The following is an 18,509-nucleotide window of genomic DNA, read 5'->3' as shown; positions in this document are numbered from 1 at the left end:
ATTCCAGTGTCCTAACCAAGAAGAGAAACCCTTCCTGAGTGTCACAGTGGGGGAGGGTCCTCCAACTGCTGCTTGGATCCCCAGCCCCCGCCCGCCCCGTGAGCACCTTCTCAGAGTGCAGTGTGTTAGGAATACCTCTGCTTGAGACAGGGTCTCATCTTTGTCTTGTTCCCAGATCCACACAGAACCAAGCAGTTCCTTAGCTATATATGGTCCTTTGTTCTTTCCCAGGTCTTTCTCCTGGGTAGAGCCTGCTTATGTCTAAAGCAGCCCTAGCCTCAGAGTCCTGACACCAGGCTGGCCCCCAGTGACTTCCCCAGGCCCCCCTAAGTATCATCCTAAAGGGTGTTTAGTATTTAGTTAAATCATAATGAAATAACTTCTCCTTGTGTGAAGATTGGCTACGCAAGTCAAAAGTGCAAGTCTGTTTTATCTGTTAACGTTGGCAGTTACTAAAGATGGTCATTGATCTAGATCCCTGTGACTTGCAAGACAGCATCTACCACTTCTCAGCCTTTACTCCCAAAGCCTTTTTGGGTATTGAGGGGGTCCTTCTGTGTAGACAGGCACAAAATAAATCTCAGGAACCCTCAGTCCCACTGCGTCTGCTCCATCTGCTGGTGTGTCACACGGGCAGGCTGCTCTGGCATCTGCAGGATAACCGTGTCCCTGAGTGACCCACACCATCCCAGTCTGACTTGATGTTTCATGTGGAACAGTCTTCAGGAGAGGTCTCCCTGACAAGGACTTTCTTCTCAAAGAGGGTGGCCAGGCCTGCTCTGCCTCTGGAGTAGAATTTTTTAGGGGCAAATCTAGGCTTAAGGCTGGTTGAAAACTTAGACTCTGGAGCCAGAGAGATCTGGGTTCAGATCCCAGTTCCACTACTTAGAGCTGTGTGGTCTCTCACAAGCTACCTACCCTCTCTGTGCATCAGTTTCCCCCCACCTGAGTGGAGCTAATAACCGAATCTGAGGTCAGGGGATAATGGTGGAGACTCGGGTCACATGTGCTGGTAGCCTCTGGCCAGGCAGGCAGCCAGATGAGGCAGCCTTCCAACCCCCCTCAAAAGAAGCTACATTGAGCTCAACCCTGAAATTGTACTTCATCAGAAGTTTCCCTACCTGGCTTCTGTTGGCGGTAGGTTACTTTCTCCTGCCCACCCCCCACGAAGGGCTCACAGTGGACTCTCTTCCCAGAAAAACCATCTGTCACGTGGTGGCTGCCTGGCCGCTCTGTGCCAGGTGAGTGTCCCCTGGTTAGACTGTGCAGGACTGCTCAGTGCGTGTCTGGGCGGAACTGAGGTTATTTTATTGTGTATCAGGGAGCTGCCAGATGCAAATGAGGACAGATCCAGAGAGCTATGATTAGACATATTACACGTGGCTTAAAATCTCCTAGACATTACTTCTCAGTCCCGGGTCATCCAGATCCTTCTCTAGACTTATTCTTTGAACTATTCAGTCTTTTTCTAAATCTGCATTTTTTTCCCTCTTGACTGAGCACCTGATTTTTCTCCCTCAGCTCCACAATATCATAGGAAAGCAAAAACTTTTCTAATCTGGATCCAGGTTTCTTTTGGTTCAGGCAAGTCATTTTTCTCCAAATCCTATGAACCCCTTGCTTACCTGACCAAGGCTCTGCCTAAACTTGCCTTCAGTTTTTGGCTCTTCTGCACTCAAGAAACCCAGGACTTGCAATGTCTTGCCTGGCACCCAGGGCACCCCTTGACCTCATCCCGTCTGGTGATAGATCCTCTAACAGAATCCACCTTCGTTGACTTGATCCCCTCCATTGTCTCCTGGGGGGTGGGACCACTCCAACAAGTGCCCTAAGGACTCAAATCCAGCCTCACATTGCTCTCTTTTTGAAAATATTTTATTTGAGAGAGAGAGAGAGAGCGAGAGAGAGAGCGCATGAGCAGAGGGTAGAGGCGGAGGGAGAGGGAGAAGCGGACTCCCTGCTAGCAGGGAGCCTTATGTGGGGCTTGATTCCAGGACCCTGGGATCCTGACCTGAGCCAAAGGCAGATGCTTAGCCACTTAGCTATCTGAACCACCCAGGCACTCCCAAGGCTCACATCTCTTGACTTTCGTCATCTAAGCAGTGGCAGCTCACCTCCACGCACTTGCCTTCTCCTTCTGACCTTGAGTTGTCCAGCGATTGGCTTTTCCCACCATCTCCCCCCTGCAGCTACTTCTCTGCCCTCAGGCTCCTCCCTAAGTCTTGCCTGTTTATGTGTCTACCTCCTCTCCTAGCCTTCTCAGTCCCCCCCCCGCCCCATCCCACATCCTCTTAAATGCCCTCAAGTGTATTTTTTTTCATGACTACCTCTTTGATTCACATAATTTCTAGTCTAGAAATTCAATAAAAGCATCACTTTAGAAAGCCTCAGCTCAGGCTACCTCAGTTCATCCCTGTTGTCCCCACTTCCCTGAAGAGCACAGTGGGTACGGTGGCACGTCTGTTCTTTGCACACATGACTTGCATCTGGCAGTGAGACCGTTCTCTCTCTCTCTCTCTCTCTCTCTCTCTCTGGCAGTGAGTGAGACCATTCTCTCCCCCCCCCCCGTCTCTCACACACACACACACACACACAGACACGTGCGCGTGCACCTAGTGGGTTCTATACGTCCCCAGTGTTTGGTCTACACACCTGTCTATACAATGAGCCTCCTCAAGAGCAGCAGTTTAGGTTCACTGAACATTTATTTGTCTTTGTGTTCTTAGTGCTTGGTGTAGGAACTGATATACTCCAGTCTCTCCATCCGTATGGGTCGAATGAATGAATGGGTGGAGAAGTAAAATTTGTCACACAGTGTAAAGAGATCACTGTGAAGAGAAGCTGTCTCCCCTTTAGCCATCCCCACCATATTGGAACCATCCCCGTACAACTGGCGTGCTCCTATAACCCTAAGTGAAAAATCATCTCTGAAGAACAAGAGCTCTCTGAAAAACTTTGAGACATCTTCTCAGTTCATCTTGTACTAGAATGCCCTGATATCATGTTTTAATTTACAGTTCCCAAAGACTTCCCTAAGATTTCTTTCCAAATTTGGGGGAGGGGGGAAGAGTGATATTTGCATTGGGTTCATTTGGAGAACAGTTTTATCATTAAATAATTTGATGTCAAGATAATGACCAATACACATGTGGATAATTTTTAGGCCATAAATATGTTTGTATTTCAAGATGTAAATTTGGTTTTGATGTTTGTTTCTTCCCGGAGGCGGTTGAGTTTCCTGGTTCAGGTTGGTGTCCGGTTGTTTCAGTGCGTTAGCAATGTTCTCTCTCTGATTTTCAGGTTGACTTTGATCAACTTCAGGATAATTTATGTCAGATGGAGAGAAGATGCAAAGCTTCATGGGATCACCTCAAGGCAATTGCGAAACATGAAATGAAACCGGTTTTAAAACAGCGAATGTCAGAGTTCCTAAAAGACTGTGCAGAGCGAATTATAATTTTAAAGATTGTTCATAGAAGAATAATTAACAGGTAAGTAGATGAATGAACTAATGGAAATACCTATAAAATGGCATATTAATAATCAACAAACCAAGATTGGATGGAAGGTTAAGTTTACAAAAGTTGTACTATAAATTCTGGGTACATAGAAAATACACCTTTAGCACATGTTTATTCCATGGGTATTTTTCTTATACACACTGTGATAATATAATGCCATTGAATTTTGAGATTGGAAGGAATCTCAGGGATAATGTGGTACAAAAATCCTATTTGATCAGGAATTGCCTCTATAAAATCTTGACAAGTTGACCAAGTCTCTGCATCTGCTTGAACAGTTGTGCGTACTTACAGCACATGTCCTTCCAAGGTGGCCTGACTTGTTAGAAAAGTTCCTTTTTATAATCTGCAGTGTATCCTCTAAGACTTTCAACTTGTTGATTCTCTAATGGCTGCTCCATTGCAGCTTATATGGATGAGGCCTGGGTCCCACCATGGGTGCCACCCTCTGGACCAACTGTCCATAGAGTCAGAAGATCTAAGACGACCCTGGGAGACATGCAGGGATGGAGGAGGCCTTGCTTGCCTACCAGGAGGCTGCCTGGGATCTAGGACTGCTCCGTAGCAGTCTCACTTGCAAGCAGTAGCAGCACCAATACCAGAACCTGGGTATTCTGACTTCCTGGGCCAGGGCATTTCTGACCATGCACCACCCTCCTCTTCTTTGCGATATCACAGAGTATGGTTGTAGGCTTCTCACCCTGGCCTTCAGGGTCTGGATGCTCTGTCCTGGACCTCACTGAGTAAGTGTGCAAGTCTACGGACCTGCAGGCAGTGGTATACCCAGAGCAGGTGCTCTGGAGACAGACCTTCTGAAACAGGCCTCATGTCGGTTTTGTTAAGGGAGCCCTCCCCTGGGGGCCATCTAAACTGCGGGCCTTTCCCAGAGATCTTCCCTCATGTACATTCCCAGGTCTATGTCCAGGCACTTGGTTATTTTTTTAAAAAAGATTTTATTTATTTATTCATGAGAGACACACACAGAGAGAGGCAGAGGCATAGGCAGAGAGAGAAGCAGGCTCCCTAAAGGGAGCCTGATTCGGGACTCAATCTCAGGACCCCACGATCACAACCTGAGCTGAAGGCAGATGCTCAAATGCTCAAACACTGAGTCACCCAGGTGCACCTTGATTATTTTTTTTAAGCAGTTGGGCACTATTTGCATTTATCCCTGTACACTTCATATTTGTTTATTCCTTTTTTCTCTCTCTTCCCCTCCCTCTCTTCCTCCTTTCACCCTCTTTTTTCTTTGCTTCCTTCACCCTCCTTGAACCCACCCAGAACTTTAATAACCTAGTCTTGTCTGCATGTGAGGCCTTGCCCTTTGCCGCTTTGGTAATTGTATCCCTCCTGGGTCTAGATCCAGACTGTTGTAGGGCAGAGAAGGTGGTGGAAGTCTTTAAATGTTAGATAAGACTAGAATGGGGAGCAGAATCTTCCCTCCAAGTGGATGACTGTCAATCACTCAGTACTTCTGGAATTTAGTTGTAAATCCTGCTCCCTGCACTCCACCTTGACCTCACATTGCCTTCCGGGGAGGAGGATCTTATCGGAGATCTGGTCAGGTTTCTTAGTGAACCCAAAGTACATTATGCTTTTAATATGTTTGAAAAGTAGAGGCAGGGAATGTGAGCTGCGGTGGCCCTCCGTGCTTTGTATGATACAGGCAGTTTCCAACTTAAAATGACTCAAACAAATAGTTTCCATTTGGAATATCATGAAACTGGAGCAGTTTTCTGAAAGTCTCACAAAGTTTTTATGCCTGAGCACATTAGTCATTTTATCATGGACAGGTAAAAACTCGTTTTGGTGATACAATTATTCCTTAAGCTATAGGCTGTGCTGTGTGTGTGTGTGTGTGTGTGTGTGTGTGTGTGTGTGTGTGTAAAATGCATATCATGTTTTCTCTGATTGTCCTACTCTTCCTGGTAAGCTGGTCACCAAATGATGGTTGTTCTTGCATGATCTAGATCCCTGTCTACTCACTGGAGGCCATCCTGCTGGGGATGACCTGCATGAGCTAGGAATCCACCATAGTTATTGTGGGTGGTAAAAGGGCCAGGGCTAAAGGGTGGGTCCAGGGAATGGCCAAGCCAAAGCTCCTAAACCATAGAACCCTGGCTTCCAATGACGTTGTTCACAGGAATGCCATATGAAGAACTGATTAAAGTCGGAGTATCATGTTGAAGTGGCCGTGGGGCCTCAGAGCCCCAGTGGCTGTGCTTCCTCTTTGCCTTCCCACCTACCAACATTTCCCAGGAACATAGGCTGTAATGGCTAAGATCTAACATGTTCCCTTTGCACACTGGGACACTAAGACCCAGAAAGGAGCAAAACCCTAGTTGAGGTGGGTATGAGTAGAATCGTTCTGGGCACGCAGATCAGCCTCGATAGAAGTCTTCAGATCAGAAAGTTGGAAGTAGCGAGGCCTTCCTCTCTTTTCCTCACCTGCAAGTATAAGAGTTATATTTTTATCTGTGTAATTAGTAATTCATTTAATCGGGCACTTTTTAAAAGAAGCAGTTGTTACACAGATGTGGCGCTGAGGTTCCCAAGGTGGGAAGGTCCTGTGTCCCCTGGGGGTGAATGCAAACTTTTGGGTAGCAGAACTGCGGGTCTAGGCTCATGACACTCTCCCTCCCTCATGACCCACTGCCTGCCAGTGGCAGTCTGCTGACCTAGTCAGTCTTGTAAACAGCTGAATGTTCGGTCTTCAAGAATTCTGCCACCCCTCTGGCCTTGGGGAAGGAAGAACAATGATTTCTAGAGCTCAATGGTGAAGAAGCGGGAGGTTCTCTGATGGAGTCATCTGGAAGCTCACTAACCTCCCCTGTGCACAGACCAGGACACTTCAGCCCATCCTTTGCTGGCACCTCCTGCTGTGATTGGCAGCTGACAGGACAAGTGGTCAGGTCTCGCCTCTGCTCAGGCATCCTCTCAGACACTGCAGGTTCTCTGCTCATGCCCTCTGGGTTCCCTCTGGTCCACTGTATACCACCCAGGAGCCTGGGAGTGCCGATGCATCTGGCCAGACCCTCCTCTTCCTCACCTTATCAGGCTGCTCTTTGCACTCTGCCAGAGGTGTTGTGGATTGGCCTGGACCCTTCTGTCTTGCACAGGAGCCCCCTGGTGGGACAGAAATACCTCTTGCCCTCAGCAGCCCCACCGAGCCTCTCAACGGACCTCTCTCCACTCCAGGGCTTCCTCAGACAGAGATGAGAACTCACATCTGGCCACCTGCCCTCCTTCCCTGCTCCCTCAGTCCTGGAGCTGAAGAAGCAGGCGCCTGCCCCTCCCCTTCCTGTCCGGCCCTCCCTTAGTTATCCCAGTGGGTCTCCTCTTGATAAAGAGGCAGATAAAAGAACTTTGACAATCCTCTTTAGGTAAAACAGTTTTCAGAACCATTGCATGGCTAAGTTTTCCTCTGCATGTTACCTTTCCTTTCATGCTGCCCCAACGGCAGCCTAGTCCCAGGCCCCGCAGACCCATCAGGCTGAGTTGTGTACACTCTCAGGAGAGAGAGGGAGTGGCTCAGACTGGACACCTTTCAGATCCTGTGGTCCTACCAGTGGAATGGCCTCCCTGCCCCTCCTCACAGCCCCTGCAGGCTCTCAGCCATCTCTCTGTCCCTTTGGGGTCCCCCACATTCCACCTTGGGGCCTGAGGCTTCTTCAAGGAGTCTTGAGGAGTCCGTTGTGGCTGGGTTCAATGGAGATGAGAGAGGAAATGGGCCAGTTGTGCAGTACCTTGTATGGATGAACCACATTTTGTTTACCTGTTCATTTGTTGGGCATTTGGGTCATTTTTACTTTTTGGCTATTATGATTACTGCTGCTATGAACATTCCTGTAGAGGTTTTGTGTAGACATACACATATCTTCATTTCTTTTGCGTATGTGCATAGGAGCAAAATTGCTCGGTCATATGGTAACTTTGTGTGTTTAACTTTTTAGGAACTGCCAGACTTTTCCATAACAGCTAAACCATGTGATGTTCCTACCTGCTACTGTATAAGGGCTCCAATTTCTCCCCATCCTCACCGACACTCGTTATTATCTGGGGTCCTGATGATAGCCATCTTAGTGAGTGTAGAGTGGTGTCTCCTTGTGGTTTTGATTTGCACTCCCCTAATGACTAGCGATGTTAAGCAACTTTTTATGCACTTATTGGTTATTTGTGTATCTTTTTTTAGAGAAATGTCTGTTCAAATGCTTTGTCCATAATTTCTTTGTTATTTCAATGTTTGGTTGTAAGATTTCTTTATATATTCTGGGTACAAATATCTTTGTATATTCTGGGTACATAGGATTTGCAAATATTCTCTCTCATTCTTTGGGTGGTTTTTTCACTTTTGATGGTGGTTCTTTGAAAGGTCAAAGTGTTTAATTTTGATAAAGTCAAGTTTATCTGTTTTTTCCTTTGGTTGCTAATGGTTTTGATGTCACATGTAAGAAAGAAATCATTGGCTAATCCAAAGTCATGGAAACTTATAGTCTTTGTTCCTCTAAGGGCTTTATAGTTGTGGCTAAATTTTCTGGCTTTAAACAGCATTTGTTTTTCAGCCTCTTTAATTACAATTTGTATGTTTTACTTTATTATTCTTCACATAAAGAATAAGCTGATTTCCCTTTTGTGTTGTTGAAAACAAAACAAAACCCCTATTCAAACTGTACAAAATAGAATGATCAAAAACAAAAGTAGTTGTCCAGAAATAGTGGTATCATTTATATAAGACTGTTTGGTCTGCATGAGAATATCCCTGTCTCCTAGGATCTTCTTTCTCATTTCCTGATATCTAAAATTGGTGTACATGTTTGCTTATTTAATTTCCTTTACAGGATGTTTTTAATTCAATAAGATATAATAATTTTTAATTTATAATTTAAATACCTGAAATTTATTTTGTGCTGCTTGTATGGTGTTTCCTAATAAAATTAAAATCATATGGTGGGACGCCTGGGTGGCTCAGTGGGTTAAGCATCCAACTCTTGATTTCAGCTCAGGTCATGAGATTAAGCCCTGCATTGGGCTCTGCACCAAGCATGGAGCCTGCTTAGGATTCTCTCCCTCTCCTTCTGCCCCTTCCCACTCCCTCCACTCATTTGTTCATTCTCTCTCTCTCTCTCAAGAAAAAAGATTGTATGTAATATCATGAGAAAATATTTCAGAATATTTACTCACAGAAAATTTTATCAGCATTTTTACAGACCATCAGTACACAGCTATTCCTGTCCTTAAAGCAGTGTCTCAAGGAATTGCTAAGCTGTATTTCTTTATTCCTTATTCAGTTCTTACATAATCTAGAAACTTGTGCAGTATTTTCTTTACAACAGAAAGTTTCTTTAAAACTTTTTCTTACAAAAGTTTTGCACATACATTTAAAAGAAGCATTAAACTATTGATAAGCAAAAAGAAAACAGTAACTAATCTCCTAAAATCCTACCACCTAGACATCCTCCATCAGCGAGAAAGTGAGTTGAACTTGACTTCTGGCTGCATTTTTCACTCAAGGAGACTCTTCAACCCCAAGCCCCAGAAATGAAGAACAATGCCTGCCTGATTGATTTCGTACTGAAAGTTTTTAGACAGTTGTCTTTTGTTCCTTAGAACTGAAGTCAACACCACTATTGTGTTTTTCATTGCAGGTTCCATTCCTTTTTGCTTTTTATGGGTCACCCACCTTATGCGATTCGGGAAGTGAACATAAACAAGTTCTGCAGGATCATTAGTGAATTTGCACTGGAGTATCGCACCACCAGGGAAAGGGTTTTGCAGCAGAAACAGAAACGGGCCAACCACAGAGAGAGAAATAAGACCAGAGGGAAGATGATCACTGACGTAAGTCCCATGAAATAAGTCTCTCTGTATCATTTATTGTAAAAGCAGATCAACCCCTGCAGTTTAGGGGCTGTCCTTTTTTTTTTTTTTTTTTTTTTGGACTGTGAAAAAAATCCATCTTTTAAAAAATGCTCTTTTTTTCACATTAAAAAACTTTTTTTTTTTTAAAGAACAGTTTTAGGCACAGAGCAGAATTAAGAGGAAGGTACAAAGATTTCTACAGAGATATTCCTTGCCCCAACACATGCACAGCTTTCCCTATTATTAACATCACCCACTAGAGTGGTACCTAGTTGATGAACCTACATTTCTACATCATATCACCCAAAGTCCAAAAACTGCTCTGAAACAGTTCCTTTACTATTACAGTGAAAATCTGCTGTATAACATGTGTGGGACAAATACATGTAAATTAAGGATGTGTGGCTAGTGGAGGAACTTTAACCCATGTTAGGGTATTGTAGGTAATATGGTGTCATTAAAGGCTTGAGTCCTTTTTTCAACCTCTGGGATGTGGGTAGAAGTGGAAGAAAAGAAAAAATACAAAAGAGAATGCCATTTACTCTAGGAACACAAATATACTGATGTGGGAATTGATTCATGATTTTAATGGTCATAATGATGCTGTATAACCAGTCAGTTGACATGTGGACCACCGATTCGAGGCATCTGAATAGAGAAATAATTGGTGTGGTTGCTCAAAGACATGATTGGAGGGGGCTCTTGGCAGTCCCTTGAGTCAGAGAATCTTTAGGTGGGAAGAGATCCATAGAATAGTGAATCCAACAGGAGTTCCCTACAGCCCATTGTGGGGAGTTGCCCTGCTTGCTGGTACACTTCCCTTCTTCCTGGGCTCCTCTCTCCCTGCAGGCCACGGGTGCTGTGGGCATTCAGGTGCCAAATGCTCTGTAAGAGGAGCGGGGAGGGATGTGTGAAGATGCCAGAGACAAAGACATTCCATGTAGGTGCCTCTTTCTGGTGGCCTTTATGCAAATCAACCCATCTGTATATAGATCTGAGAAGCACCATTGCCTCTCAGTAATACAGAAAATGGGATGGGAGAAGGACCAAATGGTAGAAAGCGCCATCATCCTGGGGGTTGCAAGCCTCAACTGAACTCAAGTCAGGCAGATTTCTTTGGGGAGGATTAAAATTAGTTCTGCCTTTTGACCCCAGATGGGTGTGCATGTTATAGGAGAAACAGAGGGCACATGATTAGCATCTACATTCTGAGGAATAAGAAGACCGGATTCATTATCTTAGAAATTTTGTTACATTGAGGTAGTTCTGAGGAAAACTAGGGACTAATCTTCTTTCCATCCCCTCACCCAGACTCCTTGTTCCCTTAGAATTTTCTCAAGCCTAAGGGAGTGCTCAGATCACTTATCTGCAGAGGGGCCCTTTGTACAGCCCTGCTGGCAGTTCTGAATGCCAGTGCCACCAGCTGAGAGTCTTCCTTCTCCTCTCCTGAAGTCTGGGCTCCATAGGATGAGTATAGCAACAGGAAGCAAGCTGAATTCATTTGGGCAAACTGTGGCCCATTTTTCATTCCAAGGTGTTATTTTTTAAAGCTTTAAAAGGGGCTTACTCATTTTGGTGGAAGTGAGACACATTGGTGGGTGAAAAATACAGGCCCAATATGCTTATAGTTATGAAAACATGAAGATTTCTTGCCAAATTCTTGAGATTTTTTACAGATCCCACTAATTTTCAAATTCTGCCCTTCTCTGAAAACATTCGGCTTGCCTATTTATAAACAGGGGTAAATGTTGCTAGAGTTTAATTCAAAAATATTTAAATTCCCATTCAAATGTAGACAAGGACAGACCTCACCGGTTCATCCTCAACAGTCTCTTTTTTTAGTGGTCAGAGTGGCATCATTCACGTAGAGAGACTGCCATCTGCTGGAAGATGAGGATATTGTCATTTAAGACAAAGTGTAGAGCTGCTTCTCCCAATTCGCAATTCTGTTCCCCTTGCATGCTAAGCCCTGCACTGGGCGCCAACAACGTATGACTGCGGTAAAAGACAAGCTTATACCCCCAAGGATGTCCTCATGATCTGGTTAGAAAACAACACATACACAACCTAAACCACTAAAAACAAAACTCAGCAATAGATGGAGTTCCTGAACATTAGAACTGGCAATGATTTTTAGAGAAAATTGTGTAGCGAATCATTTTTAATATAGATGCTGGGTAAGATGAAGATATAAGTGGTAGTAATTGAACAGAGATGGTTTTAGAAAAAAATTATTGTTTAAGACACAGTGAAATCTGGGCAAAATCTGAAGACTGATCGTTTCACGTCAGCCCTGTATCTGCCCTTATGTGCCTGTCCCTCCTCTTCATTCTCTGTTTCTGAAATGCAAAAGGCTTCCTTTCTCAAAATCCAGGTGCCCTCCAAGGTAAGAATCAGTGAGAAACTAAGTGATTTCTCATCCTTGTGCCCCAAACTAGTGGTAGACAAAATGGTGACATAGACAAGATGGCATAAGACATCCTTGGCCCTGTCTACTATCTTCATACTCAAGATAGACTGCAAGAACTCAGGCTATCAGCCCCAGGACCTCCACATCAGGGGCTTGTGGGGAGCTCTCTTGACCTTGAAAATGAACCAGTCAGCTATTTTAGTAGCAAAATGAGTTTATTCAGGAATGGTAGGGAAATTGAAATTTGAGACATGCAGGCTATGACAAAACATAGGCAAATCCAGAGAACAAAGGGGAGGAAAGTTATTTTATTGAGAAAAGAGGAAATTGGGAGGGGCTACTTCTGATTAAATTCCCTTGGAAAAAAGTGAGAGTTCAGGGTGGCAGTGGTTTCTCATTGGCTGGGCTGTTGCAAGCGAGGAGAAAATCTTCATCCCACTTGGGTAGGAAGGCAGGCCGCTTCCTGTTGACGGCTGCAGTAGATGGCAGTATGAAGGTGTGAGAGCTCCCTTTCCGGCATCCTGAATATTTTATTTTATTTTATTTTATTTATTTTATTTTATTTTTTTATTTTATTTTATTTTATTATTTTATTTTAATTTAAAATTTTTTTTCATCCTGAATATTTTAAATGTTTCCTTCGGTTTTGCAGGCATTCAAACTCAGCTTTCTCTTCTATAAAAAGAGAATGCTCGTTCCTTTGGGGGATGTCAAGAAGGCTAGAGATTTTGCATATGTAGCACCTTGTCCATGTGCTGATGGCTGAGAAAATGCCAACCATCCTAGTTAAATACATAAGCTCTAAGGTAGATATAAAAATAGAGCAAGACTGTCCTTTCTGGGTGGAGTGCCTTTTGCCTGGGAGTGATGTGGAATATGATGAACCAGAGGCATTTTGTCATTTTAACTCCTGAAAGTTTAGTCGGGTCTTAAAAACTTTCTGTCTGATTTGAGGCCTGACCTCATAACCTCAGTGGAAACTCAGGTTACACTGAGGGTGTGTTTAATATAAAATCAAGAGATGGACATGACCTTCACTCTCAATTTATTTTTTAGAAAAGGGATATTTATTTTAAAGTTATTTAAAGAAGTTTATCAGGTGATAATTAAAAGCTTGGCATGTCAGTTCAGAAAGCCTCCATGAGCGGCAGGTAAGATTTTTAAAAGAACTGAATTTCATGTTTCTGAGGAGTCATATGACCCATTCTGCTTGGGCAGTTGTTGCACTGGTTCTGTATGGCCTGTGTGTGGAAGGATTCACGGAGGCCCACACCTGGCAGCCTGGGCAGGGAGGGCCCAAGCACTCGAGATGAGAGGGAGATAGTGGCTGACAGGTAGCACAAGGCAGATAGAGGCTGGTCCACATGCAGAGGCCCTGATGAGCAGCAGGGTGTGGTGGGTTCCACACCGAGTAGCAGGGCACAGAGCTGGGAGTTAGGTATATAGCAGACCGAACACCAGGTACGCTGGCTATATGCCCTTGGGCAGCCTCAGGAGATTGGTCTGGAGCCCCACAAATTCCTCCTGACTTTGGTCAGAACTGGCCTTGGAGCTCAGAGAGGGAATGTCTGGACACAGGCAGGAGGGCTACGCAGTCAGAATCTGGCAGCTCCCACCTCAGGAGGGCAGACCCTGGTGGTGGTGGCTAATATCTTTATTTGGAATTTGGTATGACATTAAGATCTCATCTTTGCTAACTTCTGTACCTTCTAAGAATCCCTTCTGTCTTTTCCATCCTGTCCTGTCCTCTCGGGTAGACTGATGAAGAGGATGAAGTGGAGGTAGGACTGTTTATAAACATGAGGAATGCCACACTTGACCTTCCCAAGTGTGCTGTAGAGTCTAACCTAACATAAGCAGCATGAGGCATCAGCACCATCCAGTGTTCTAAACCATGCATGGTCATTTTCTGGTTGCTTTCCGTGTGATCACTAACCTCCTCACACAGGTTCTCATTATGATGGGTATGCCAGTAATCAAAGGGTTAACTGCATTTTCCAAGCAGTCCCTGAGTCCCAGGCACTGTCAGGAATGGCAAGTTCAGCTGATCTAATATTGGAGATATTCTCCTAATATTGGAGAAGTGGACAGGGAGTTCTCCCTCCAGCCCCCTGGCTGAGCCTTTTGGCAACTCAAATATGAGAACTGGCTTCTAGGATAACCATGGAAAGAGCCCTAAAACCAAAGAGGAAGTGGGACAGTGGTCACAGAAATGGTCATCACTCATAGGCAGCCTTTGACTTGTGCCCATTTTCTCAGCTGGCATCCATTGGATTCACTGGGATTTGTGTGTCCAGGGGTGGGATGGCAGGGGCTCCTCCTCCTGGCCCTGGTGCAGATGGGAGAACCATAAATGAAATCAGGGCCATTGGCCCTGGAACGTGAGGGAGCAGTGCAGATGGTACAAGCAGATGTGACCTGGGCTCTGTTGCCATCGCTGAGACAATCGATGAAAAGGGGAAGCCAGGAACCTGTGGGACTGCTCTTTGCAAACATTAACTGACTTTCCCCTTCTTATCCAGCTGTTTGGCCTTGTGTACATATGTATGGCCCAGTATTCTAGAATATCTCTTTTAAAATATACATGCCCTGATTCTTTGCTCAGCTCCGGTGAGAGAATATGATCATGTACATGTAATGCGTGTTGGGGCAACCATATTTCTGACACAGCCAGAAGCAATGAGTGTTGCCAAACTCCATTTCAGCATGAATTTCCATGTCATGTTCTGGTCTAGGCCTTGCAGTTGATTCCCTTGGGGCCTTTGGCAAATCATTGAATCTTGGAGGGCTTTAGTTTCCTTCTCTGTAAAGTGAGATGGGACTAGGTCTGGAAAGATTCTGGCCAGTGTTTACCATAGTATGATTCTTTGTAAATGTTAACATCACAATGATCTATAAGAAAATTTTAACTTCTCTCTGGTGCTAAATTAAAAAAAAAACCCATCTCAGGACATTTGATTAACTGAGCATATTTTAATTCTCATATCAGGGCTCTGGTGTTAGAAACAGATTGCAGTTCTGAGTTCTTCCCAGGGTGGAGGTCCGTTGCCCCCAGCAGGCACCCACTGAGGGGAATCTGCGATGAGCCAGGAGAGCCATGACAGCAGAGGGATGGGTGTGGGCCTTTTGCCACCGGGGCTTTCTTTCTGATAAGAGAACTTCCTGTATACCTGGATGTTTGTCATTGGTTCATTTGACAACTTTAGTGACTGCCATAGAGACTGTGTCTGCAGAATGTGCATAAACAAGAAAGAGGTTTTCCTCCCCTAGACATTTTATAAGCTTGAGTTGTTTTGGGGGAGTCAACTCATGCCCATACCCCTACTTTGGTCTGCAGTCCGGCAAGTTCTCCAGCAGCTCTCCAGCACCTCTGAGCCAGCCGCAGGGCCTGACCTATGCCGAGGACGCCACGGAGCACGAGAACATGAAGGCCGTGCTGAAGACCTCGTCACCTGCTGTGGAAGATGCCACCCCGGTACTGGGTGTCCGCATGCGCAGCCGAGCAAGCCGAGGTAACTCCTGGCCCCCCTGGCCATTTGCCCACCCATGGGGGGAGTCTGGTCCCCATCACAGGGGTACAGATTACTGTGTCCAGGGAGTATCTGCTAAGGGACCCCAGCTGCCCAGGACCACCAGTATTGCCATTGGCACTTTCCATCACTCACATCTTTGTGACCCCCTGCAAACCAAACAGCACTCCACAGGTGTAACTTAGCTCACACAAGAGGAGTTATGATTCTGAATGAATACTTAGGGGTTAGAGCAGGCTGTCAGCAAACCACACCCTGGGCCCAATTTAGCCAGCCACCTATTTGGTAAATGGGGTTTTCATCAGAACCAGCCAGGCGTATCCATTTGGGTGTCATCCATGGTGCCTGAATGCGGTGCTGCCACAGTTGGTGTGGTTGTAGCAGAGACCTCAGGTTTTCACTGGCTGGTTCTGTGTAGAAGTTTGCTGGATTCAAGAATTGCTCCTTTTTGCCTTTTTTAATCTTTAGAGGCAATGAAGAAATGAAAACTACAGGTGGTAAAGACAGATAAGAATTTCTAGCTTTGTTTCATAACTTGGAAGGGATAGTTTATTGAATTGAGAATTAAAGTGCATTATTCATCTGAGTGTGTTCAGTGGTGTTCCCCGCTCCAGCTGGACAGCACATGAACCCCTCCTCAGTTTCCTTACTGCCCACAACACAAGGCTCATGCTATTCATGCTGTTGCTTGGGTCCCCCTGTGGTCTAGTCCCAGCCTGTCTCCCACACTTGGCACTCACTTGCCCCCACATTGTGGGCACCTCCCTTCTGGGAACCCTGTGTCTCCCTGAGCGCCCTCTGCTGTCCACTTTTCCTCTGCCTTTCCAGCCCCCATTCACCTCCAAAATCCACCTCCTCATCTCCTAGGGCCATTCCTTCCTTCCATGGACTCCCGAGCCGCCAATTCAGGCTGCCTCAAGATTACAGACTTTATCACTAAAGAGAATGAACTCCTGGAGGACAGGCTTTCCCCTCTTGGTGTTTTCTTTAGTCCATACTATGTGCACAGCCAGAAGAAGGTATATGATTTTTTATCTCCAAACGGAGATGCTCTGGCATGTGACAAGGGTTCTAGTCGTAAGTATACTGGGTGAAAAAATAGAACAGGCCAGGTAGACTGGGTTGCAGGTTAGCTTACCTAACACGGAAACTCAGTAAAGCAGTGAGTATGTGCGGTGCCCGTCAGGCATCCTCCCAAGCTCCAGAGAACATTCAGACTCACAGGATGACAGAAAGGCAGCTGGAATCTAGGGTTGCAAGCTCGAGAAACCCCAAGGAGGCCCTTCAGTGACTTGTCTTTGTGGACTTACAATGCTTTTGAAATGTTGCTATTGTCAACTCTGTTGAATATAAAAAAAAGAATGATAGTAATAGTAACTTCAACATAAAAGAAAAAAATAAATGTAGTTTCAAGTGTTCTTTATAAGAAAATGGGTCACACAGTGCCTACAGTTTCTTGGAACTTCTTGTCAACCCGAGGGCCACAAGCTGCCATCTACGAAGGAGTCTTGAAAGGGCTTCCGGGCAGTGTTCCAGGTCCCTAAGGTTTATGTGGGATTCCGTAGTCGAGCTGCATCTCAGACTTTTTATGATATGACAAAATTTTTCTTATTTTATGTGAGTTCGATATCACTCTAGTTCCTTTCTCTGCTTCTTAGTGTTGGACTTTGGACTTCACCTTTTAGCAGGATTTTTACTTTGATAGGCAGCTAAGAAGATGCCAAAAGAAGGGCAGCCTTCCTCCATCTTCACCCCAGTGTTATCCTGAGACATGGTAGCAAAGTTATATAATCTACTACAACCTTGATTCCCAAACTACCCCCAAATACTTGCAAATATTATTATTATATCAAATAATCAAAGACTGGGTTCTCTTGGATTTGTTTTTTCCAAACCCCCTGACTTCTAGGTAGTTTTGGTTGTGGAATTAGGAGAAGAAAATGCATAAATATTCTGCTTTAGCAATGAAAGGGCAGCCTTTTGGTGACCAACAGCAGAGAGACACAGCGGTGAAGAACCACAGCCCTGAGCACCCTATGTGGTACATTCTGATAATTTGATTTTTTTTCTTTTTTTCTTTTTTTTTTAGACTTTTCCTTTACTTTAGAGAGAGAACATGTATGGGGGTGGTGGGGGTGGTGAAAAGTGACAAAGGGAGAAGGAGAGGGAATCTCAAGCAAATTCCCCACTGAGTGTGAAGCCTGGGGCAGGGCCCTATCTCACGACCCTGGGATCGTGACCTGAGCTGAAGAGTCAAATGCTCAATCAACTGAGCCACCCAGGTGCTCCTGATTTTTTGCAAGGAAGAAGAGGTGTCCTTGTAGAAAAGGCTATCTATGAAAGGACTCCATTTCTTAGAAGAGCCAAGTAGTGATACAGAGAAGAAATGTGTAAGCAAGAAAGAGTATAAGAGGAGAGAAAAAAATAAGGAAGGTTAGACAGTGAAGAAAATAGTATCATTAAATGCTTAACAGTAGAGACTGTTATTCTAGATGAAGTATAAAAAATAGATAAGAATAAACAAAACAGCTTTGCAGTGTCGTGGCGTGTGTGAAAAGAAATCACCTGTACCTGTGGCACTTAAAAAGGCCTAAGACCTTCCATGGATGAGTCTAGAGTCTCTGGGCCCAGCAGCAATCATAGGCTTTGTGTCCTGGCCAAACCATGGCCACCAAGAAGATGAAGGCCAGCACAGAGTTGACCACAGCCATCAGGAGTCTTGAGCCCCTGTACCTGGGTGGATGCAAGGGTAGCCTGATGGAGGCCATCTGGATGGAGATGGAGCCTAGTTCGTCCAATGGAACATGACAGACTGTGCTAATTTTTAAAGAGAAAGGGATTAGAAAGGAAGGCTATTCAGTTTCTCTGCACATTCAGGAACTTATCCTTCCAGATGGCACAGAGTAGAGAGTGGCAGGCCACCACTCCCACTTAAGCAACTAGAATTTTTTTTTTTAATGGCAAGAGCTTTCTTTTAAAAGCTATCAGTGAACTGTGAAGGGAAAAAGGACTAGACAAATGAGAGTTGTAGACAAGCTGAGCATGCGTCCCCAGGACACTTTGCCAAGCTTGGGCAAAGGGTGAGAATTGGAACCCGCCACGGAGAGACTCTAATTGGAGAAGCCATTAGAACGTCTAATAGCAACATGAACTTGTATAAGGGATTGGAAGTAGAGGGTCTCCAAACTC

At 44.9% G+C, this 18,509-nt stretch overlaps 1 protein-coding gene across 15 annotated transcripts in view; it reads left to right on the top strand.

Moving 5' to 3' along the window:
- FHOD3 (formin homology 2 domain containing 3) overlaps nucleotides 1–18,509 on the top strand; it is a 463,903-nt gene that overhangs the window by 429,849 nt on the left and 15,545 nt on the right. For 11 of the 15 annotated variants that reach the window (XM_055324588.1, XM_055324584.1, XM_055324583.1 and 8 more), the window contains 4 exons: nucleotides 3,301–3,491; nucleotides 9,167–9,359; nucleotides 13,548–13,571; nucleotides 15,128–15,302. In XM_055324588.1, coding sequence (XP_055180563.1) covers nucleotides 3,301–3,491; nucleotides 9,167–9,359; nucleotides 13,548–13,571; nucleotides 15,128–15,302 — 583 coding nt within the window. The remainder of the gene's footprint in view (nucleotides 1–3,300; nucleotides 3,492–9,166; nucleotides 9,360–13,547; nucleotides 13,572–15,127; nucleotides 15,303–18,509) is intronic. The other 4 variants (XM_055324589.1, XM_055324587.1, XM_055324590.1 and 1 more) reach the window with 1 other exon arrangement.

Source organism: Nyctereutes procyonoides, unplaced genomic scaffold (assembly GCF_905146905.1).
Source record: "Nyctereutes procyonoides isolate TBG_1078 unplaced genomic scaffold, NYPRO_anot_genome, whole genome shotgun sequence".
In the NCBI taxonomy this organism is placed as follows: Eukaryota; Metazoa; Chordata; class Mammalia; order Carnivora; family Canidae; genus Nyctereutes; species Nyctereutes procyonoides.
Note: the sequence above shows the minus strand (reverse complement) of the source record. Positions and strands in the feature narration are given on the sequence as shown.